Genomic DNA, 23,554 nt, shown 5'->3' with positions numbered 1-23,554 from the left:
TTTACTTTATTTACCTGTTAATGAGATTCTTCCAGTTATTTACAAAGTACTCTCAGTTGCCTTACAAACAGCTTTAAGCAAAGTGGTGACTTTAAGCATAAAAACTACTCCTATAGTATGTTCGGTTATGTTCATACCATTTCTTATTTCTGAGTTTGATGTGTCCTCACAGTGAGACCACCATGTCTCAAAAAATCTGTTGTCTCCTGAGACTATCCCATCACTCAGATGGGATGCTAATTTTTGTTCAAAAGATTCACCTTGCCCAATCATGTTGCCTGATAAAAATTAAAATCGGGAGTGGCAATTTCTAATAACCCAGTACCCGGGTAAAATGATTGAAGTGTTTAGGCTAATGCAAATATGGCACTTCAGTGTCTTCTCAGTCATGACCTTGATAAACATTTAAGATTTGTATGTTAAAAGGCAGAGGTAATTGTTCTTTCTGACAGGTAATGGTGGTAGGAAAGAGGAGCATGACTGTCTGACCCAATGTTGTGCTGGGAAAGAGTTACTCCATGATGTGTCCTTAATCCATTCCTCGTGTAGATGTGTAGCACTAACTGGTTCATTAGACAGCAGAGGTCCTTAGGGAGGTTGGCACGAATTGTCTGATATTCTATGTCAGCTGTGATGCAAGGGGTCTTTTAGTTCCAAAGTCAGAGAGGTCAGAGGCCCTTTGATTAGGTCCTGCGCAATTGTGAAGTGTGTTTATTTTGCATGTATATATGAATATTTTTAGAAGAAAGAGGCCCATAACTTGGTTTTGGAGCCATAAGCCACACAGGTCCAAGTTCATATTCACATCTGGAATATATGGCCAAGCATCTTTATCTCTACCCATGTAGTGGTGTTTGTGGTTTATGTAAATTTATAAGTCTTGGTTTAAGTTTCTTGCATTAGCCAGGAGCACCTGGTTCACCTAAGCTACAGTTATTAAATGTGGAGTAATCCTAGGTTTGAATGAACTTAGTCTGGGACAACTGGTATAGCTTGACTATCTCGTTTCAAAATTTTGTGGTTTTCGTAGGAATCGAAAAGCTCACAATTTTATTTTCAGATTTAATGTTGTCTTCATTTCTACAAAACAAGTATCTTAAAAAAAGGAATATGTCTATTGGACTTCAATGTATATTGAATGTTAACATGTATGGTTAATTTGTGAAATAAATATGAAATTATTTAACTCCATTGCTTCTTGTACTTTATTCATTCTACAAACATATCTAAAATAGGAAGAAGTATCTGTATAGTTCTTCTCTCATAAATATCCAGGAACACAAAAAAGTGCATTAGTTTTTGCCACACTCCTGTGTATAAAGCATTCTCCTGTGCTAACATGGGTTTCACTCTGCAATTTTTATATATTTTATTATTTTATTTTAATTTTTTATTTTATTGGCCCAATTCTGCCACCCATTCTCAAATTTATTTGCACGATTTATTGCTGTTTTAACAAGGTTGGTAAGTAACACTGAAGGACTGCTGTAATTTTTTTTTGTTAAGCATTTCTTCTCTGCAGTTAATCATTGCATGCACTGTGCTATGTCATTTCTATTATGGCATTTGTGGCAAGACTAATAATTACTAAAACCAATGAGAAAGAATTGGGTGACAGAGTTTGTTCTTTTTTATACGTGTTGTTGGAGTGCAGCAAAAATCCTTATCTCTCAATGAGTTTTAAAATTGAAGACTGTAATTGAGAAGCTTCTCAGTTACAGTGCCTAGAGACATTACAATGTCTAGAGTCATTAATCCACTCACACTTTTATTCTTTTTTAAAAACTCTTATATCTGTCAAATACTCTGGGCCTTTACTGATGAAACTTGAATCAGTGAGGACAACGGTATTTGATTTCCACAGGTTTTCCTTGCTTTGTGCTTTTCATGAATTTTTCCATTTGTGGAATTTCCATATTTCACTGATGTTTCTATTGTCACACGTGAGCAGAGATGTTCTTGCCTCTGTTTCCTCTCATTTTAAGCTACTATTGGAACTAAAGTTGTCTAATGCATATATCTATAAATTCAAAAAGGCAAGAAACCAAAAAATCTTAAAAGTCTGTTCTCTTTTTCTCTGACATTGTGGGAGTTTTAATATGCCACATCTTGACAGAGTGGAGTTCAAAAGCAGAGATTTAAATCAATTGTATTAAATCAAGGGTTTAGACTTGTGATGTTTGTAATAATGATGCTGTAAACTTAAGGATCTAATGACAAAATCAGGACAAAGCTGTTAAGGTAGAGGTGATCTTTTGGTGTGGTAGACAAAAGATAGAGTTTAAGGAGATGAACTATGCATCTAAAGAAAGGTCAGTGTGCTGAAAAGGTTGTGGGTTTGTTGGTTGGTTTGGTGGTGAGGGTGGGATTCAGTCCTAATTGTGGCATTCTGGGGTTTTTTTTGTTGGTGTTTTGAATTATATCAGGGTCTTAGCACTTTTCTGCTGTACTTGTTTGCGTAGGTGTACATACAAATATGTATGACGTGTACCACTTTAGTTATATCTGTGAAATGCATCAGTGTTGCTTGATTGTTACTTGCACAGTGCACCCTGGAGGGATATGCCTAACCCATACTGTGATGTCAGGTTTAAAGACACACCCGTCCTGATCAAGATAGGAAATTCTTAAGCAACCTGACAACACAGCATGTCTTACTTATTTTGGCAGGCGTGACAGCAAGGAGACAACACAGACCTCCTGTTCATTGCTGGCTGCTCTATAGTATTGAGAAAGCCTCCAGCTATAGAAAAATAGATGGCCTAACACTGTGTATTGCTATCTACGAGTGTTCTCATAGATACTCTAGTAAAACTAAACACTTTTTTTCCATACAGACATCACTAGGTCTCTTATTGCCTCTTCTGAGGAAGGAAGAAATGAAGGCTACAGCATCGGCCTTCAGTTGCCTGATAGAGAGAAAACACTTGAATTTGAGCCTGGAAAACCAGTTTATATCAGCAAAGGAAAGATGAAAATTGAGCAAGAGGGCAAAGCCCCTGTTTTCCTCAAACAGGTCTCAGACATTGAAGTCTGGCAGGGAGATGTAGCTAGGCTCTCTGTTACTGTTACTGGCAGCCCCACACCCAAAATCCAGTGGTTTTTCAACAGTAGAAAGCTAACCCCATGCATGGACTGTAAGTTAGTATTTGCTGGCAATGACCACAGCCTCATCCTCCTATATGCAGGAGTGCAGGATGCGGGTGAGTATCTGTGCGTGGCCAGCAATGAACACGGTGAGACCAGCTGCAGCGCCCAGCTCCACGTGCGCCAGAGGCAGCCGGGATTGCGCTGCTTTTCCAGGGAGAGGCAGCCGGGATTGCCCTGCTTTTCCAGGGAGCCGGACAGCGTGCAGTGTGCACCAGGCTCCACGGCAGTCTTTGAGTACACTGTGCTGGGGAAGCCGTGCCCCGACGTGCTGTGGTCCAAGGGCAGCGAGCGGCTCTTCTCTGATGCGCGTCGCTCCATTGCTCAGCACCCTGACGGCTCGGGCTCTCTGACGGTGTGGGACTGTGTGGAAGAGGACACTGGGCTCTACACGTGCAGGGCCGTGAGTGCCCTGGGTGAGGCCGCGTGCTCTGCTGAGCTCCTTGTGCTGTGCCAGGAGCGCACTGTGTGCAGGCAGAGCCAGGCCTTGCAGCACTCTGCAGAGGCAGAGGAGAAAAGCCCTCTTTTCTTCGAGGAGGCTGCTGAGCTTCCTGCAATGGAAGAAGCATTCAGTCTTGAGCCCATGAGAGAGCCTTCAACCCTCCTTCAGCACCAGATGAGCCAGGCAGTGTGCATGCTGCCCAGGGAGGGCGTCTTGCCTGGCCTGCCACCAGCCTGTCTGGCAGCGCAGAGTGTTGAAGAGATGCTCACCCAGGCGGCCACAATACAAGAGAGCAGCAGGCTTCTGGCAGAGCCTCTGGAAAACCTCCCTGCTAGCCCCCAGGGTGTGGTGCCTGCAGCAGTGATGGAGACACAACTGCCAGGCTGCCTTGGAACTGTAGCTGCACAGATACTTATGCCCAAAGAGGAAATCATGCCCAAGGCAGCAGAGCAACTGGCTGCTCTGAAGAGAGAGGCTTCTCAAACCCTTCTACAGGTGTCATGCACCACTGAGAGCCATGTCATGGATGGTGACCAAATCCATATCCTTGAGGGCTTTCAGATAGCACAAGGTGAGCTGAAGGCTGAACCAAGATTTCTCTCTGAATTGGCCTTCACTGGGGGCCAAGCTGTCCCCCTAGCGAACATTTCTTTCCTGGAAACAGCAAAGGAAGAGTTTACTGCAAGAATACATGAGGGACAGGCTGTGAGATTTCCCTTGCTGCTGGAAGAAAACCAGTCCATGGAGGAAGAACATGTTGATCTTTCCAAGCCACTTAAGCAGTGGCAGAGGACAGAGAGACAATCCCATGAAACAATGTACTCTCCTGAGTTCCAACCAAGCCAAGTCCTCAACAAAGACAGTGAGCTCACTGCTCTGGTTCCCAAGAGCTGCAGCTTAGACATAAAGTCTCAAATCAGAAATGCATTGAAAGCTGCAGTGGTAAGTGGGGAAAACCTCTTGTTTTCAGAATGGTTGGCTGATAAGGAAGATGTTAAAGTACAGGCAATAAACATCACCAAGGAGAATACACATACCTTGTGCACATATGTTGTGACCACAGGAGGATGCAGTCCCATAGAAATCCAAGTCTCCTTGAGAGAAGTGAACATTCAGACAGCTGACCAGAAAACAGTCTTGAAGGAAGTTTTCTATTCGTTTCTTTGTGAAGATGAATGTTCCCTGACCGGTGAAAAATCCCAAGCATTGCCATTCTCTGCCAGTCCACTTCTCTCAGGAGAATCCTATGATGAAATCTTTGAGCTGGATCCCCAGCAGGCTGAGAGGACTATGCAGGCAGAAATACAACTGGAACACCCTTTGTCTGCGCAAGTAATCAAGGCTGAGCATGGTCTAATCAAGGATGTGGGTGCAGCTGTAGCCACTGCTGATGTAGCCTCTGCAGATGGTCTTACAGAGACACCCACAGAAATACTGAAAAGAAAAGAGAAAAGGGAAGAAAAATGCGAGGAAGAGGGCAGAGAGGGTCTGGAAACTAGAGGCCTGGAAAGTAGAGCTGGAAAGCAAGAGGATGAGGGCAAAGAAGGTTATCCCATCATACACAGCAAACTAGTTGACACTGTTGTGGAGGAAGAGGAGAGTGTCAGGCTGGTGTCTGTCATAACAAATGTCAGAGAGGTGAACTGGTACTTTGAGGGTAAACTGGTTTCTTCAGGGAACAAATTCAAGTGTTGGCAAGATCAGGACACATACACACTAGTAATAAGCAAAGTGTGCGGGGAGATTCACCAAGGAGAGTACACCTGTGAGGCGCTGAATCAAGGTGGAAAAAGAGCAACAGCAGCAAAACTCACAGTTGTTAAAAGAGGTTGGATTATGGGGATAAAATAATCTTTTTAATGCACTGCTCTACTAATGAACCTCCCCTACTATGTGCATCTTTGGACAGAGATACAATATTAATACCATCATTCCACTAATCAGAGGGTCCTCTTTCTCTCTGGATTGATGGTCTCCTTTTACCACATTGCAAGGCCTCTCACTTCCATTACCCCAGTCTTTGGTCAGGAACTTTTTTGTTTCATTGCACTAGCATGTTCAGGACAAGGCTGTATCTCAATCCCAACCATTTCTCCTATTATTGACAGAGAAGTGGATCTGCTCTTCCCATTTTGCTCACTGCTGCACCCTCTCTCACTCCTTAGAGTCATTGCACTTCTCATTCACGCCACAATTTCTCACAAGTCCAGAATAGATTACTATATATTTATATCCTATTGCTATTGTGCATTGCTATGTCACTTTGTTTTTCCAGTATCACCACTGTTTCCTGATGTCATTATGCACTGTCAGACTGTCTGTCCACTGAGTCTAGTCCACTTTCATTTCTTACAGATATTTTTTTCTTTTACAGTCACTTCATGTGAATTGTTTTTTTCTGTTTTGTTTTGTTTTGATTTTTTTTTGGTTTTTTTTTCCAGTCAGTCAGTCACTTAATTTCAGAAAGTCAGCAGGCAGTGTTTTGAGTTACTCTCTGCTTCTAATTTCAGTTGCACCGATCCTGAGGAGGAGGCTTGAACCCTTGGAAGTGGCTGTAAATCATGTGGCCAAGTTTACCTGTGAGGTGGAGATGGCTCCCAATGTCAAGTTCCAGTGGTACAAAGCTGGACGAGAGATATATGATGGGGACAAATACTCCATTCGCACCTCCAACTACCTCTCCACACTGGAGATTCCGAGGCCTCAAGTTGTTGACTGTGGGGAATATAGCTGTAAGGCTTCCAACCAGCATGGCAGTGTAAGCTCCACAGCTGTTTTAACAGTAACTGGTAAGTACAGACCTTCAAACACTTCTCCTTTTCCATAAAATACCTTGGTGTATTGTAATGCTTTCACTGCTCTACTTGCACGTGTTTATGGTAGCACTCTTGGTTGCCATCATAATACATAATCCATACCTAATTATGGCAGGCACAAGCACAGAAAAGGAATAACTTTTGAGAATGCTGCTTTTAGGGGCTTTCTGTATGAAGAGAAGGGAATCAATGAGAAAAAGCTTCAGAGGGAAAGAAAGAAGGGGGAAAGAGAGCAGGAAGAAACAGCATGGGATTGCTTTGTGAATTCATTCTTGAAGAAGGTTTATTCACAAAAAACACTTTTCAATCTGATTTCTTGATGTAATAGTCACTGTATGATTATCCTAGCACCCTAAATTTATCCTGCAACTATACTTGCGACGCAGGTTATGCAGATGTGAATTTCAAAAGAAACACTTTTAAATCTGATTTCTTGGTGTAATAGTCGCTATGTGATTATCCTAGCACCCTAAATTTATCCTGCAACTATACTTGCGATGCAGGTTATGCAGATCTGCATACCTGAACATCTTTGTGCAGTGGCCAAAGGGGAACTCTGTGACTGGGGAAATAGATCTTAAATAAAAGGGGTTTAAAAGGTTTAAATTTGCAAATCTTTTGTCTACTGAGAGCTATACAGTGGAGTTTTTTCTTTATAGAAAGAAACAAACAAAAAACCATCATCTTTTGGGGGTTTCTTTTATGATGGCTCTTTTTACTGTGACTTTTCTCTTTCTGGGAGGAGTCCTTATGTGTCTTTGCTAAGTGCTAGGTGCTAGAGACTAGAAAAAGGTGCATGAACAGTGAAATGTATGCAAACTTGCCCATCTTGAGAGAACAGTGAGCAAATATGTCAGTCTTGAGGGAGGAATTTAGGGCTTTTAGTTTATTTTCCTTTAGTTCATACATTGCTCCAGAGATTCAAAATGCCTTCAAGCTCTGGAGCAATACATAGACTGAAGAAGTACAAAGCCAAAAGCCAAAATTTATCATCTTTAGCACCTCTTATCTCCTTCACTGCTGTTTTCTTTTGCTTAAGAGTATTCAGTGATAAGCTGGCGTCTCTTGCTCTTTGTCTCTGGCAAATGTGGCTCAGTTCCTCACCTCTTGATAACACTGAACCCCTTTGTTTTGCAGAGGCATTTCCGCCAACGTTTCTTACCAGACCTGAACCTATTACTACTTTTGCTGGCAAAAGTGCCAAGTTCCTGTGTACTGTTTCGGGCACTCCAGTCATCGACATCACCTGGCAGAAAGATGGAACAACCATTTCACCTTCAGACCACCACAAGATCTCCAAAGTGGAAAATAAACATGCCTTAGAAATTTCCCTTCTTACGACTAGTGACAGAGGGGTTTACACTTGCAAAGCTTCGAACAAGTTTGGGGCTGATATTTGCCAGACTGAAATGGTCATTATAGACAAGCCCCACTTCATTAAAGATTTGCAGTCAGTACAGTCAGCAGTTAATAAAAAAATACGCCTTGAATGTCAGGTAGATGAAGACAGGAAAGTAACTGTAGGGTGGACAAAGGATGGAAACAAAATCCCTCCAGGCAAAGACTATAAGATTTACTTTGAAGACAAAATAGCCTCACTTGAGATTCCTCTGGCTAAGGTCAAGGACTCAGGCCACTATGTGTGTACTGCTTCAAATGAGGCAGGAAGCAGCTCCTCTTCTGCCAGCGTCACAGTCAGAGGTAAGATAGTTCTATGCCCCCTTTACCTTTCGTCTTCTTGGGTTCCCCATTTCTTCTTTCACAGGCAAAAGACTTCTTTGGGCTGAAATTACACTGTGAATTCTTCTCAGACCTGCCACCTGGTCCATTTCCTGTAAAGTCTTTTCCCCTGCTGCCTTACAGTGCACCATGTGTTGCTTTAATATTTCTTACACTAGAGGAAATCAAGAATTGCTCCTGCCTGCAGGGGAGAGATTGATGAAGAGGAAAAGCTAAACCACAGAAGCTGCAGCTCAGCAAAGACTATGCTGATCTCTTGTGAAGCTGTATTTTGTTCTTGCTCTGGGAAGCAATCTTTCAAAGCTTTATGTTACAGCTTTCTTTCCTTTTCCCCCTTTCCTCTTCCCCTTCCCCTTTTTGCTGTCTTTTCCCCTCCCTTCCCTTTTCTTCCCATTTTCTAGAACCGCCATCCTTTGTGAAGAAGGTCGATCCATCTTATTTACTGACCCCAGGAGACTCTGCACGCCTTCAATGCAAAATCAAAGGATCTCCTGAAATCCAGGTTACTTGGTTCAAGAACAATAAGGAAATCCATGAAAGTAATACACACAGGATGTCCTTTGTCAATTCTGTGGCTGTGTTAGATATTTTGGAAATGAAAGTTGATGACACTGGGACCTACTCATGTGAAGCTGTCAACGAGGTTGGAAGTGACAGTTGCACCACCGAAGTGGTTGTCAAAGGTCTGTCCTTCTTGCTGCTGCCAGTCACATTCTTGAGAAAAACCTTCCTTCCTTTTTTTTTTTTTTTGGCATGGTTGACTAATTCTTTCTTACTACTTTTATAGAGCCTCCATCTTTCATCCGAACACTTGAACCTGCAGAGCTAGTGAAGGGAACAAACCCCATTCTTCAGTGTGAGGTTGCTGGCACTGGACCCTTTGAAATTAGCTGGTACAAAGACAAGAAGCAGATTCGCAGTAGTAAAAAATACAGGCTGACCTCTCAGAAGGCTGTTATTTCTTTGGAGGTCTCCTCATTTAATAGTGCAGATGTCGGTGAATACGAGTGTGTGATAGCTAATGAAGTCGGGAAGTGCATGTGCAGTGCCACATACATCTTGAAAGGTCAGTGGGAGAGAGAAAACTCCATTTCCTGAAGAGATCGGCAAAAACCTCTTATTTCATAAAATATCTTTTCTTTGGATTTGTGGGAGGCTGGGGAGACTGGGAACAAGAATATCTTCTTCTCTTAAAACTCTGTGTGTATCTTAAGTCTTATCTGGCATCAAATCTGTGAATTTGAAGAACATTGAGATTAATGGGCCATTAGCTCCAAGCTGGAGAAAGCGCTTTGCCATCTTGCCTGCTCTTTTGCTGAATTGTGACATGTACTGCACATACTGTCTTGCAAAACTGTCTTTAAGTAGCAGATTTTATGTGATGATGTAATAGTAGATGAGTATTTTTTTCTTGTCTCTCTTCTTTGAACTAGAACCACCATCTTTTGTTAAGAAAATCGAAAATGTGACAGCTCTGGCTGGAGATAGTGTTACATTACAGGCTGTGGTGAAAGGGTCAGAACCTATTTCTGTGACATGGATGAAGGGCAAAGACATTATTAAAGATGATAACAATGTGAGAGTGACATTTGATCATGGTCTAGCAACACTGCAAATCACCGGAGTCCAGCTGAGCTCTGGTGGCAAATACACCTGCGTGGCTGAGAATGATGCAGGAAGTCAGTCCTGCTTTGGTGAACTAGCAGTGAAAGGTCAGTGGAGAAGTGCTGTGATCCCTGCAGTCTCCCACCTGAGAGGAGGAGAAATTTCCTTTTGTCCTTAACACCAGTTGTTTAATTCTGTTGTAGAACCTGCCAAAATAATTGAAAAAGCTGAAATGATCCAAGTTACAGCTGGGGAGCCAGCTATTTTGGAGTACACTGTCACAGGCACTCCAGAGCTGAAAACCAAATGGTTCAAAGATGGAAGGCCACTACCTGCCAGCAAAAAATACAGGATCAGCTTCAAAAATAACATTGCCCAGCTCAAGTTTTATGCCACTGAAATTCAGGACAGTGGTGAATACACCTTTGAGATATCCAATGATGTGGGCTTCAGCTCTTGTACTACCAGCTTCACTGTGCTAGGTTGGTACTGCCTCTCTGCAGAGAGCCCTGTTGCTCTGCTCTGTGCCTAACAGAGCCAGAAGCAGAACAGTACTCCTGTTTTGCTCATGAATTTCTTTCTGTCATTTTTTTCACTCTCAACAGATCGCACTCTACCTCCCTTCTTTACTAAACCACTGAAGAATATTGACAGCATCATTAGCGCCTCGTGCCGCCTAGACTGCAAAATTTCAGGCTCTCTCCCAATGACTGTCTCATGGTTTAAGCAGGATACTGAGATCACTTCAAGTGCCAAGTATACAGTACACTTTGCAGAAGGCTCAGCTTCTCTGGAAATCAAACACCTAGATGCAAATGATGCTGGGGTCTACATTTGCAGAGCCACAAACTCTGCTGGTAGCAAAGAGAGCAGTAGCACTTTGTTTATAAAAGGTTTGGCAATTTGTTTCACTTTTCTTGGAATTTTGCTTATCTTGTGATAATACTTTTCTTTCCCAAAATACAAGCCCTCTCTTACTCTGCATTTTTTCCTTTCAACGCAATCCAGAGCCGCCCAGCTTCACTGTAGAACCAGAGTCTCAAGATGTATTGCCTGCATCAACTGTACATTTCAAAGGAATGTTTAAAGGCACAACACCACTGACAGTGAAATGGTTTAAAGGTGATACTGAGCTGGTGACAGGAGGAGCCTGCTACATTATGACAGAAGCATTAGCAAGTTACTTGGAGCTTTATGCAGTCAAACCGACTGACTCTGGAAAATACACCTGCAAAGTCTCCAATGTAGCTGGTTCAGTAACATGCAGTGCAAACTTATTTGTGAAAGGTTTGCATTCTTACTCTTATTTAAAAGTCTAGCTGCTGGATGAACACAGCAGCACTCTTTCCTGTGTTCTTTGTCCTGAACACTCTTCTTAAATCCACAGAACCTGCCGCCTTTAAGGAGAAGCTAGAGCCGACTCATCTCATAAAGAAAGGTGGATATGCTGAACTGACCTGTGAAGTCACTGGTACTCCTGAGATTAAAATCACATGGTTCAAGGATGATAGAGAGCTAAAAGAGAGTGACAAATACAGGATATCTTTTACAAAATCTTTGGCAATACTCCGTGTTTCAGAGGTTGATACTGAAGACAGTGGGGAATACATTTGCGAAGCCAAAAACGATGCTGGAAAAGATACCTGCAGTAGTGTTGTTACAGTCAAAGGTGTGTGTGACATCCAGCCACACAGGTTGTATCTTTAGACTCAGTACAGTGGTACCGGCTTCAAAAGTATGATTAATGCAAATTGCACTTTCTTTTTCACACTGTAGAGTCACCTTATTTTAGCAAGGAGTTTCAATCCATGGAAGTCTTGAAGGATTCTGATGTGGTTTTGGAGTGTGAGGTGCTTGGCACGCCTCCCTTTGAAGTGTTCTGGGTGAAAGATGATAAACCCGTGCGGAGCAGTAAGAAGCACAGAATTAGCATTGAGAAATCTTTGATTAGCCTCCACGTTTTCAGGTTTGATGCTTCTGATGTTGGGGAGTATCAGTGTAGAGTAACAAACGATGTTGGGAGCTGCCTCTGCCGTTCAGAGGTCACGCTGAAAGGTTAGTGCAAGTGCAGAACACCACTAGTATGCTCTTATCCCAGTGTGGTTTTTCATGCCACACTGTTCGTTACACACTAGACTTGTACTTACATGCCCACTTTCTTCCTGCCAGAGCCTCCGCAGTTTTTGAAGAAGATAGAAAACATTAGCTCCCTTCGAGGGGGAACGGTTGTGTTTCAGGCTGCTATTAAAGGTTCCTTGCCCATCACTGTGTCCTGGTTGAAAGACAATGATGAAGTGATTGAAGACAACAATATCAAAATGACCTTTGTGAACAATGTTGCCACTCTTATGGTGAGATCTATTGAGCTGAAACATGATGGGAAATATTTCTGTCAGGCTAAAAATGAGGCAGGAATTCAGAGGTGTTCTGCTCTGCTGACTGTCAAAGGTTGGTCTTGCCCTGAAGGCTTGCAGTGATCTGGGACAGTTCCCTTGTGGTTTTCACAGATGTACTTAACACTCTATTTCCTTGTTTACAACAGAACCTGCTACAATTGTGGACAAGGCTGTGTCAATAGATGTGACTGAGGGAGACCCAGCAACCTTGCAGTGTAAATTTTCAGGAACAAAACCTATTACAGCCAAATGGTTCAAAGATGGCAAGGAACTGATATTGGGCCCAAAATACAAGATCAGTGTTACAGATACTGTCTCAGTCTTAAAGGTGCTTTATGCAGATAAGAATGATAGTGGAGAATACATTTTTGAGGTTCAAAATGACGTTGGGAGCAGTAGCTGTTCTGCCAGCATAAACGTCCTAGGTGTGTATGGGCTTTCTCTTATTGTTGCTTTGAAATACCAAATCTTTTCTCCTGAGCTGACATGTGCCACAATCACGGTTGAATTTTTATATTTTGTCTTTTTACTCTGTCTTGGATAGATCTCATTATACCACCTAAATTCACCAAAAAACTCAAGAAAATGGACAGCATTAAGGGGTCTTTTGTCCACCTGGAGTGCATAGTGTCTGGTTCGCATCCTATAAGTATTCAGTGGTATAAGGATGGCCAAGAAATAACAGCAAGTGAAAAGCACAAATACTCTTTCCATGATAATACTGCATTTCTGGAAATAAATAAACTGGAAGGCACAGACAGTGGCTCTTACACTTGTGAAGCAACAAATAAAGCAGGAAGCAGCCAGTGCAGCGGGTTCTTAACAGTAAAAGGTTTGAGTTCCTTCTTTGTCTTCTGTTAGGTCTCTCATACATAGTTTTGGATTTCCCCATCTCAGAGTAATCCCCTTTCTTCCTTTTTGCATGTTATAGAGCCGCCATACTTTGTGGAAAAACCCCAGTCTCAAGAGGTTGTGCCCAATGCTAGGGTTCAGTTCAAAGCACTGGTGAAAGGGTCTACTCCTCTGCAGATAAAGTGGTTTAAAGACAGCCAGGAGCTCCTCTCTGGAGCCAGTCGATCTGTCTGGAAGGATGACACTTCTAGTGTTCTGGAGCTCTTCTCAGCCAGGACATCTGATTCTGGGAGCTACACTTGTCAGATAAGCAATGACGTGGGGACTGCAACCTGCAAAGCAACTCTGTTTGTAAAAGGTGTGCAACCCAATCTTCTATTTTTTTTTGTTCTAATTTTTCTGTGCAGTTTTGGTGGGAAGGGGAGAAAGCCTTTTAGCCTTTTTTTTTCTTTAAATTCTGGGGGGGGTTTATTTCTACCTTGAATATTATAAAACCTCGACTTCTCTGTCCATCTTCTAGAGCCCCCCAGATTTATTCAGATGCCAACTTCTGTAGTAGCTTTGCGTGAAGGACAGTCCACCACTTTTGAGTGCCAGGTAGTAGGCACGCCAGAGATCCACATTACATGGTACCTGGATGGAATTGAAGTGACTGATCAAGCTAAGTACGGCATCTCCTTCATAGATGGTTTAGCCACTTTGAGAGTCACTCAAGCCAGAGTGGCAGATAGTGGGATTTATGTTTGTGAAGCCCACAATGATGCAGGTAGTGAGAGCTGCAGCGTCGAGCTGAAAGTAAAAGGTTGGTTTTGATCATCTTGTCATCTCTGCCACATATCTGGGGTGAGGAAGTAGAAGATACTTCTTCTCCCCTCAAAACTATTTGAGGTTATTATCTACTTTTCCCTCATTCTTTATAGAGCCTCCAACCTTTGTTCGGGAGTTGCGTCCCACCGAGGTAGTGAAGGGCTCAGAGGCCACACTAGAGTGTGAGGTGACTGGTACGCCTCCATTTGAGGTCAAGTGGCTGAAGAACAACAAGGAGATGTTCAGCAGCAAGAAATATGCCATCTCCACCAAAGAATCAGTATTTACTCTTAATGTGACTAACTGCGACGTCTCGGATGTTGGTGAATATCAGTGTATTATATCAAATGAAGGTGGGAGCTGTTCTTGCAGCACAAGACTCAGCTTAAAAGGTCAGTCCTCTAGGAAGCACACCTCAAACATTATATGCCCCAGCTAAAGTGTAGCAAGTGGGATTACTTTATATGATCTGTCTTTCTCCTCTTCCCTTTCCATGACTTCTCTTCCAAACAACAAACAATACTCACACCGCAGAACCACCATCCTTCATCAAGAAGCTGGAGAACGTCACTAGCATTTTGAAAGGTGATGCATTCTTTCAGTGTGTCGTAGCAGGCGCCCAACCCCTATCCGTGACATGGATAAAAGATGAGAAAATACTAGAAGATGATGAGCACCACCACATTACCTTCGAGAACAGGGTGGCCACACTGAAGCTTACTAATGTTGACCTCAGCCACAGAGGGAGATACACCTGTCAGGCAAAGAACGAATCTGGCATGGAGAAGTGTTTTGCTTTGCTTTTTGTACAAGGTGTGTACAAGGTGTAACCTTGATGAGTACTTGGAAAGTCAGTTCTCTGCCTATATAGCTAACTGTTGTAATTTTTATACTCTTTATACCTCAGAGCCTGCACAGATCATAGAAAAGGCTAAGTCACTTAAAGTCACTGAAAAAGACCCTGTGACTTTGGACTGTACTGTGGCTGGGACACCAGAGCTCCGAATAAGATGGTACAAAGATGGCAAGCAGCTCCTGCCCAGCAGATACTACACAATGAGCTTTGAAAACAATGTGGCCAGTTTCAGGATTGAACCTGTATCAAAGGAGGATAGTGGCACATACAGTTTTAAGGTTGAAAATGACTTCGGAAGTAGCACCTGTGAAGCTGTTCTGACTGTGCTAGGTTTGTATTGCCAATCCATCAAGGAGGGAATGAAAAATAATCTCCATGAAGGATAAGCAAGAAGTTAACTAGTGTGTTTTTGCTATTTTTTTTGTGTTGGGCAGATCAATCAATTCCTCCTGTATTTATCAAAAAGCTAGCCAAAAAGGATACCATTCTGGGATCTTCTATCCAAATGGAGTGTAAAGTCTCTGGGTCACTCCCAATTGTTGCAAAATGGTTTAAGGATGGAAAAGAGATAACTGACAGTGCAAAATACAGAAGCCTGTGCCATGAGAATACTATGTCACTCGAGATTGCTAACCTAGAGCTGGCAGACAGTGCAAATTACACATGCAGTGTCTCTAATGTTGCTGGAAATGATTCTTGCAGTGCAGTCCTGAGTGTGAAAGGTTTGAAACTCTTTTACTACTTCTTATCTATGTTAAATGCTGGGAAAATACCTTAAATCTTATGCTAGCACTCTTATACATCTTAATGTTAACACTGGAAACTTGGTCTCCATGCTTGCCTCACTAATTTTCTTCATTCTTAGATATTTCTGATGTAACTGTGTCTTTTTCTTAAAAACTGCAGAGCCACCAAGCTTCTTAGTAAAACCTGAAAGCCAGCAAGCTATACCAGATTCCACAGTGGAGTTTAAGGCCACACTGAAAGGAACACCACCCTTTACAGTAAAGTGGTTCAAAGAAGACTTAGAACTCGTATCTGGTCCAACTTGTTTCATTGGGATTGAAGGTTCAGCTGGGTTCTTAACCCTCTATTCAGTGGATTCTTCTAGGAGTGGGCACTACACTTGCCATGTTTCAAATGATGTTGGCAGTGACTCTTGCACTACAACACTGTTGGTAACAGGTGTGCACTCTTTCTTGTTGTGTTGTTATCTTTTTGTCTCCTCCTTCTCCTTTCTTTTTGCCAAGCCCACCTTGGTGATCTTTGATACACTGGCAAGTCAATTCCCTACCCTGTGTTTGCGACCCACCTTGTTTGGCTCTTTTCCCACCATTTTCTCTCCAGTATTTGCTCAGACCTTCCTGACCCCACTTTTTTTTTGGTTTTTTAGAACCCCCCAAGTTTGCTAAGAAGCTAGAGGCAACAAAAGTAGTCAAGCAGGGTGATTCAGCCCGGCTTGAGTGCAAAGTAAGTGGATCTCCAGAGATGAAAGTAGTGTGGTTCAGAAATGACCATGAAATTGTTGCCAGTGAAAAATTCCGGACATCATTCATTGACTCTGTGGCGGTGCTTGAAATGAACCATCTCAGCACTGATGAGAGCGGTGACTACATCTGTGAAGCTCACAACCCTGCCGGCAAGGCCAGCTGTAGCACCAAAGTCACAGTGAAAGGTTAGCTGTCCTCTTGTTTTCCAGCTGCATCCTATTTTTCCCCTGGTGGCTGTATCCCTTAGAAATACACAGGAACATGATATTAATTTATTTCAGGACTGTCCTGTTCTTCATGTCATGTTTGTTTCTTGATGCCCCCTCATCTTCTCTGCCAGTGTCTAAACAAGAGAGATGATGTTCTTAATGCAGATGAATACTAAGCTAGTTATTCCCCAGTTCTATAATTTTAATATCCAAGAGAGTTCATAGTGGGAATTGCTATATCAAGAAGCTGAAATATGAAGAGAAAGAACAGACACAAACTGACTAGTGTCAGTTTTACACCCTGCATGGGAGATGACTACGAGCTAAATGAGACCTGTACCCTCTCTGGCAAAGGTCACCCCTCTGTTTACCTTTTCTAAAGAGGAGCTAAGGGCTCTTAATGCTCACCTTTGTGCAAGCTCATTTCATATTGTGCCCAGAAAAAGAGGGAAGTCTTGCCCATTCTGTAGATATTCTAAGCAGTCCCATTTTCCAGAAGCTGGTATCTGTAGACTCTTTGTTGATCAAAGAGCTTCAGACTACTTTCTAAATGTTCCTTTCTTCCCTTGTTAGAACCTCCTGTCTTTATCAGGAAGCCTTCTCCAGTAGACATTATCAGAGGATCTGAGGTTAGCCTGGAATGTGAGATTTCAGGAACACCTCCATTTGACGTTGCCTGGTACAAAGACAGGAGACAAATCCGCAGCAGTAAGAAGTACAAGGTTACAGCCAAAAACTACCACACAAGCGTTCACATTCTTAATGTTGAAGCTGCAGATGTTGGTGAATATCAGTGCAAAGCACAGAACGATGTAGGAAGTGACACTTGTATTTGCACTGTGAAGCTGAAAGGTAAAGTACTGGTACATGTATCTTCTGCAGCGCTCCCAGGGGCGCTGCATTGCTCTTTTTTGCAGAAGCACTGTGAGTATTTACTATAACTGTATTTCTTCTTCAGAACCACCAAAATTCTTGACTAAAATAAACAGCATGACTGTTGTGGTTGGTGAACCAGTAGAGTTACAAGCAAGAGTGGAGGGCTCCCAGCCAATTTCTGTGCAGTGGCTTAAAGACAAAGAGGAAATAATCAGAGAAAGTGAGAACACAAAGATCACATTTATGGAAAATATTGCAACTTTGCAATTTGTGCGCACAGAGACCAGCAGTGCTGGAAAATATACCTGTCAGATCAGAAATGATGCTGGAAGTCGCGAGTGTATGGCTACCTTAACTATTCTAGGTGGGTGAAAAGCACCAATTAATGGAAGTTTCTTTTTAAAGTTAGAAACTTGGTCATTTATTATCAGCTGTATATTTACTTATGCCTCTGAGTTCAAAACAAACAAAACAGAATCCTTCTCTCCCCAACAAGTAGAAGTCAGGTTCCATGTTTCCAGTAGTCTAGCAATACAGTTGGAAGGAACCGCTCTTTATTTCTGTCACGTCTTCTGCTCATGCCTGCTCTGAGAGGGAGATTAAAATATTTTATATTTTAAATTAAAATATACTTTAAAATTATTTAAAATATTTAAAAATATTTTTACTTAGTTTTGGAAAGCATCTGGAATTTGCAGTTTAGATTAACAGGAAGGATGGAAAAAACAGCTGTAAAAAGCTCCACACCCCCATCAATCAAAATTTTCTTAGTATAAAATGTGTAAGCCCCATCTCATAGTGCTGTAATACTTACAGCTAATACTTATCAAGCCCTGTTTTAACCACATATGTTACCCATCTCTCCTTCCAGAGCCTGCAGTCATTGTAGAGAAAGCAGAGCCAATGAAAGTTACAATAGGAGATGCCTGTACTTTGGAATGCAAAGTAGCAGGCACACCACAGCTTTCCACTGGGTGGTTCAAGGATGGCAAAGAACTGACCAGCAGCCAAAAATACAGAATAACCTTCCTCAATAATGTATCTACACTTAAAATTATGGATGCAGAAAAGGAAGATGGTGGATTGTACACTTTTGCTGTGCAAAACAACGTGGGGAAAAGCAGTTGTACGGCATCGGTTGATGTTTTAGGTTGGTTGGATAGCTTGTCTTCTATCTTTTACAAAAGCTTTTTTTTTTTTAGCCATTCTCTGTCCTTTATTCCGTTTCTTTACTCATTTTCTCTCTAACTGTGGATTTATTATGTTTTCTTATGCAGACCGAATCATTCCTCCTTCTTTCACAAGAAAACTAAAGGACATCCCTTGTGTTCTGGGTTCCTCAGCACTGCTGGAATGTAAAGTGTCAGGTTCACCTCCTATTTCTGTTGCCTGGTTCCAAAATGGATTTAAGCTAGTCAGTGGAGAAAAACATCAAATGTCCTTTTCAGATAACTTATGTATTTTAGAAGTTAATTCACTGAGCCACTCAGATACTGGCACTTACACCTGCAAAGCTACCAACACAGCTGGCTCAGATGAATGCAGTGCTGTGTTGACTGTACAAGGTGGGTATATGATGGTCAGAAAGCTCTCTGAGCTATTCTTGTCTCTTTCTCTCTTGAAATTATCTGCAGTCTTTTGTGAATATTCTTGGGGAAAATTATTGACAGAAAAATAAAGATTTTGCTCTTTATCTTCAGTAGGTGTGTGGAAATACCAGAGCTATGCTGCAGCAATTTGTCTTATCTCTCTTTTTCTTTTGTGTATTTAGAGCCACCTTCTTTTGAGAGGACCCCAGAGCCTCTGGATGTATTGCCAGGCACAAGCATCACTTTCACATGTGTGGTCAGAGGAACCCCTCCTTTTAAGGTTAACTGGTTTAGAGGGGCCAATGAACTTGTGCCAGGGGACAAATGCAATATCTACTTGGAGGAGTCTGTTGTGGAGCTTGAGTTATTTGATGTAACTCCTCCCCAAAGCGGAGAGTACACTTGTCTAGTGACTAATGATGCTGGCAGGGTAAATTGTACAACACACCTCACAGTAAAAGGTTTGTAAAGATGATGTCTCTCCATTTACCTTAAATTATTGTTTCCTTCTCTCCATATGGCATGTTGCACTCAACATTTGTGACTTACTTTCATTAGAGCCAGCTGTCTTTGTAAAGAAACTGAGTGATCAGTATGTGGAGCCTGGCAAGCCCATCATCCTAGAGGGCACTTACACAGGCAGCCTGCCCATCTCTGTGACATGGAAGAAGAATGGCCACACCATCACACAATCTCAGAAGTGTAGCATCACCACCACAGAGAAATCCTGCATCCTAGAAATACTTGACAGCACCAAAGAAGATGCAGGAGAATACACTTGCCATGTTGAAAATGAGGCAGGAAGAGATGTTTGTGAGGCTGTAGTCTCTACCCTAGGTGTGTGCTCCCTTTGCTTCTTTTCCTTGCCTTTTTTTCAAGTGTATGCTTTTCAAAAACCTGGCACACAATAAGCCTGTCTAATTGCTTCTTTTTTTTTAGAACCTCCCTACTTTGTTACACACTTGGAACCTCTTGAGGTGTCAGTTGGGTCTTACACAACATTGCAATGCCACGTTGCTGGAACACCAGAAATTACTGTGTCTTGGTACAAAGGTGATACAAAACTCAGGTCTACTCCTGAGTATAAAGTGTTCTTTAAAGACAATGTTGCTACACTTATCTTCAACAAAGTGGCTAGCAGCGACAGTGGAGAATATATCTGCAAGGCAGAAAACAGTGTAGGAACTGCATCTACAAAGACTCTCTTAACAGTTCAAGGTGATGATTTTATACTAGCTTGCTAAAACTCTTTTTGTCTGGCAAAATTAGGAAAAAGTTGCTCCCTGGGGTGTATTTATCCTTTACTTCCTTTCTTCCAGAACGCAAACAACCACCTTCCTTTGCAAGAAAATTAAAGGACATCGAGCACCCTGCTGGTTTACCCCTTAAGCTTATGTGTCGGCTCAATGGCTCAGAACCCATTACTGTCACTTGGCACAAAGATGGAGTGCTGCTAAAGGATGACCACAATGTGCACACATCCTTTGTAGATAATGTTGCAGTGCTGCAACTGGTGCGAACCGAGATGAATCATACTGGGCAGTACTCCTGCACAGCCACCAATTCGGTGGGCACTGCCACCTCAAGTGCTAGGCTCACAGTGGCAGGTGTGTTGGCTTATAAAACTTTTACTTGGATCACAGGTTCCTCCCTCTTATTTCACGCATGTGATGGTATCTGTGTGTTAGATTAGCTTTTTTCTGAGGTATGAGTATTACATGGTTTTCTTCTATTTCTAGAACCCAAGCAAGCACCTGTCTTCGACATCAAAACACAATCTATTGACGTGCCTTTTGGAGAAAGTGCTGATTTTGAATGCCATGTTACGGGAGCCCAGCCAATACACATAACGTGGTCCAAGGATGGCCGGGAGATCCGAACTGGAGGAAATTTCAATATTACATTCACAGCCAACACAGCTCACCTTCGAGTGCTCAGAGTGGGTAAAGGAGACTCTGGCCAATACACTTGCCAAGCTAGCAATGAAGCTGGGAAAGACTTCTGCTCAGCCCAACTCAGTGTCAAAGGTATTAAGATTAAGTCACCTTTGTTTGTGCATTTTCTTTCTCTTGGGTAAAGCGATCTCTTTGTCTTTGATCTTCTACCATTTCTATAGGAAGTACCATTTCATATATAGAAAGTAGCTTTCCAGACTGCAGACATAAATCATGTAATGACCTTCTCCCATCATACTGTGTAACTGCAAAAATCTTGTGTCTGCAAAATCTCGAAGGAGAAAGGTACCTGTGTGAACCTGTTTCTATGGAGAGTTGAACTCACACTGCTTTTTACTTTAATAACTATAATCACTGTGGTAGTCACTCATAGCAATTGCTATATGGAAAATTATTAGTAAATACAGCTTTACCTTTCATTTGTTGGCCTGCAACAAAATTAGGTGACTCTTTCAAATTTGATAAAGATTTCAGTTGGAGTTCTGAATTGTTGATTTAATCTAGACTGTGAATCACCTAATTTCTTACTGCAGAAATATACTTTAAAGGTGTCTAAGCAAGTGAAACAATCCCTACCGTGTTTCCGTTGCTCCCAGGGATGAAGGGTTTGTCAGATCTTTCATGTTGGCCTGGGAACTCTGTTACTTGTTACCACTCAAAGGTAACAGCAAAATTTCAGTTGGGCGTAGCAACCATTCTTTGTGTATCTTTTACGGCTTCAACTGTCTGATGCAGCAGGGTCCAAAGCTTGCAGAACACAGTTTTAGTTGTTGTCTTTGCCTTCTTTTCCTCATCTTCTGTATTCCCTTGAGAAGAAACTCTGCTTGAGGATGCAGTCATCTTCTGTAACAATTTTATTTTTGTGCTGTAGTACTCTTGTGCCTCCTGGAACTCTTGCTCAGTGTTGTAGATTTCACATGGCAAACAGGTAGGTTGCCATTCTCTACATACTTATTCTGTCCTGCAGAACCTCCCAAGTTCGTCAAGAAGCCTGAAGCTTTGCGGTTCGTGAAGCAGGGAGACACAATTCAGCTTGAATGTAAAATCAGTGGCACACCAGAGATCAGAATCGTGTGGTACAAAAATGAACAGGCACTCCAGGCAGGCGACAGGCTGCACATGTCCTTCGTAGACTCTGTGGCAACGCTGACCATATTGGGTGCCACTGCTGAAGATGCTGGGGACTACATCTGTGAAGCCCACAACTCTGCAGGCACAGCCAGCTGCAGCACTTCAGTCACAGTGAAAGGTTAGCACAAGCTCCAAAGTCCACCAGAATCCCTGGCTGCCAGACCTGCTCCCAGCTGCACTGCTGCTGCAGCAGCTGGTGCCTGCTGGGCCAGTGTCTCTCCAGCTGCTCTTGCAGTTAAGTGCTGATGCATTTAGGCAGCAGAGATCAGGCAGGAAATAGTGATGGGTGTTCAGCACTGTGCAGTCATTCCCTCACCTCCCCATTTAAGTCAGTTGCAGGATGAACAAGGCAAGCTTTTCAGATCACAACAGAAGCATGGACTAGGTGGAGCACCAGCCATGGTGAGGAAGCTGAGAATGCTTTTCAGCCATCCCTCTGCCTCCTTTTTATACACAGTGATACTGACAGGAAGGAAATTTAAGAAGGAAGAGGAGGCTGTGTAGCTGAGCTTCACTGACTGTAGCTTTCATGACTAGAAAGAGTGGGGGGAAAGATGGAATGTAAGATGGAATGTCACCCTAGAGTGCAGGGAGAGTGGCTTTTGGGGAAGGACACTGAGCACTGATTCCAAACAGGTGCAGAAGTATCACATTTTCTGCCCTGTGGACTCTGAGTGCTGGGATTTTTTTAGAGGAGAGGCTACATATTTAAAAGCTAAATATGTGTTTACAATATAAGCGTAGGCTCCCTTCCTGAATATGTTGTTTCCTGCTTCTATCCAGAAACCTACCCAGCAAAGGAAGCTCACACATTATGATGTGATTCTTTTTTTATAGAACCACCTGTTTTTAGCAAGGTGCCAAGCCCCGTGGACACTCTTAAAGGCTCAGATGTTATCCTTCAGTGCGAGATAGCAGGGACCCCACCCTTTGAGGTGGCTTGGTTCAAGGACCGGAGGCAGGTCAGGAGCAGCAAGAAGTTCAAGGTGACAGCAAAGCACTCCATTGCCAGTCTTCATATTCTCAATTTGGAATCTCAAGATACTGGAGAATATCAATGCAAAGCTATGAATGAGGTGGGAAGCGACACTTGCACCTGCCCAGTGAAATTCAAAGGTTTGTATGCTAGAGGATCAACATCACTGCCCTCTATTCTTGATCTCCTGCCTGTCGCTCTTCCAAGCAAGCATGTGTGATTAACTGTTCTCTGCCTCCTTGTTTTTGCTGTCAGAACCTCCACGATTTGCCAAGAAGCTGAGTGACACGGCAATCTTCATCGGGGAGCCAACTGCCCTGCAGGCAGTAGTGGAAGGATCCCCACCCATTTCTGTTGTCTGGCTCAAGGATAAGGGTGAAGTTATTAGGGAGAGTGAAAATGTTCAAATGTGGTTTATGGACAACATTGCAACTCTTGAGATTGCCAGTGCAGAGGGAACTGACGTTGGAAAGTACATCTGTCAGATCAAAAATGATGCTGGCATGCGGGAGTGCTCTGCCTTTTTACAGGTCCTAGGTGGGTATAGCCTACTCCACTATAGGTGGTACTGTGTCTTACAGCTTGCACATCTGGCTCTAGCAGCCTTTGCCTTCTGCTTACACCCTGTGCTCACTGGTTTGTGAGTAGATTTCAATGTGACACACAG

The 23,554-nt window shown here is 42.6% G+C and overlaps 1 protein-coding gene across 50 annotated transcripts in view; it reads left to right on the top strand.

Annotated features, from left to right (window-relative positions):
* Positions 1-23,554, top strand: part of TTN (titin) — a 238,064-nt gene that overhangs the window by 48,157 nt on the left and 166,353 nt on the right. For 39 of the 50 annotated variants that reach the window (XM_041403525.1, XM_041403521.1, XM_041403519.1 and 36 more), the window contains 12 exons: positions 6,100-6,378; positions 7,543-8,106; positions 16,055-16,336; positions 16,934-17,212; positions 17,319-17,600; positions 18,108-18,386; positions 18,514-18,801; positions 19,008-19,286; positions 19,384-19,662; positions 19,765-20,043; positions 20,145-20,432; positions 20,565-20,852. In XM_041403525.1, the coding sequence (XP_041259459.1) occupies positions 6,100-6,378; positions 7,543-8,106; positions 16,055-16,336; positions 16,934-17,212; positions 17,319-17,600; positions 18,108-18,386; positions 18,514-18,801; positions 19,008-19,286; positions 19,384-19,662; positions 19,765-20,043; positions 20,145-20,432; positions 20,565-20,852 (3,666 nt within the window). Of the gene's footprint in view, positions 1-6,099; positions 6,379-7,542; positions 8,107-8,546; positions 8,829-8,932; positions 9,212-9,578; positions 9,858-9,953; positions 10,233-10,355; positions 10,644-10,758; positions 11,038-11,137; positions 11,420-11,526; positions 11,806-11,919; positions 12,199-12,292; positions 12,572-12,690; positions 12,979-13,077; positions 13,357-13,518; positions 13,801-13,918; positions 14,198-14,339; positions 14,619-14,712; positions 14,992-15,095; positions 15,384-15,567; positions 15,847-16,054; positions 16,337-16,933; positions 17,213-17,318; positions 17,601-18,107; positions 18,387-18,513; positions 18,802-19,007; positions 19,287-19,383; positions 19,663-19,764; positions 20,044-20,144; positions 20,433-20,564; positions 20,853-21,747; positions 22,030-22,748; positions 23,028-23,142; positions 23,425-23,554 lie in introns of all 50 variants that reach the window. The other 11 variants (XM_041403558.1, XM_041403557.1, XM_041403556.1 and 8 more) reach the window with 7 other exon arrangements.

Source organism: Onychostruthus taczanowskii, unplaced genomic scaffold, assembly GCF_017590055.1.
Source record: "Onychostruthus taczanowskii isolate IOZ18803 unplaced genomic scaffold, ASM1759005v1 scaffold20, whole genome shotgun sequence".
NCBI lineage: Eukaryota > Metazoa > Chordata > Aves > Passeriformes > Passeridae > Onychostruthus > Onychostruthus taczanowskii.
The sequence above is the reverse complement of the archived record's forward strand: the minus strand, read 5'-3'. Positions and strand labels throughout refer to the sequence as shown.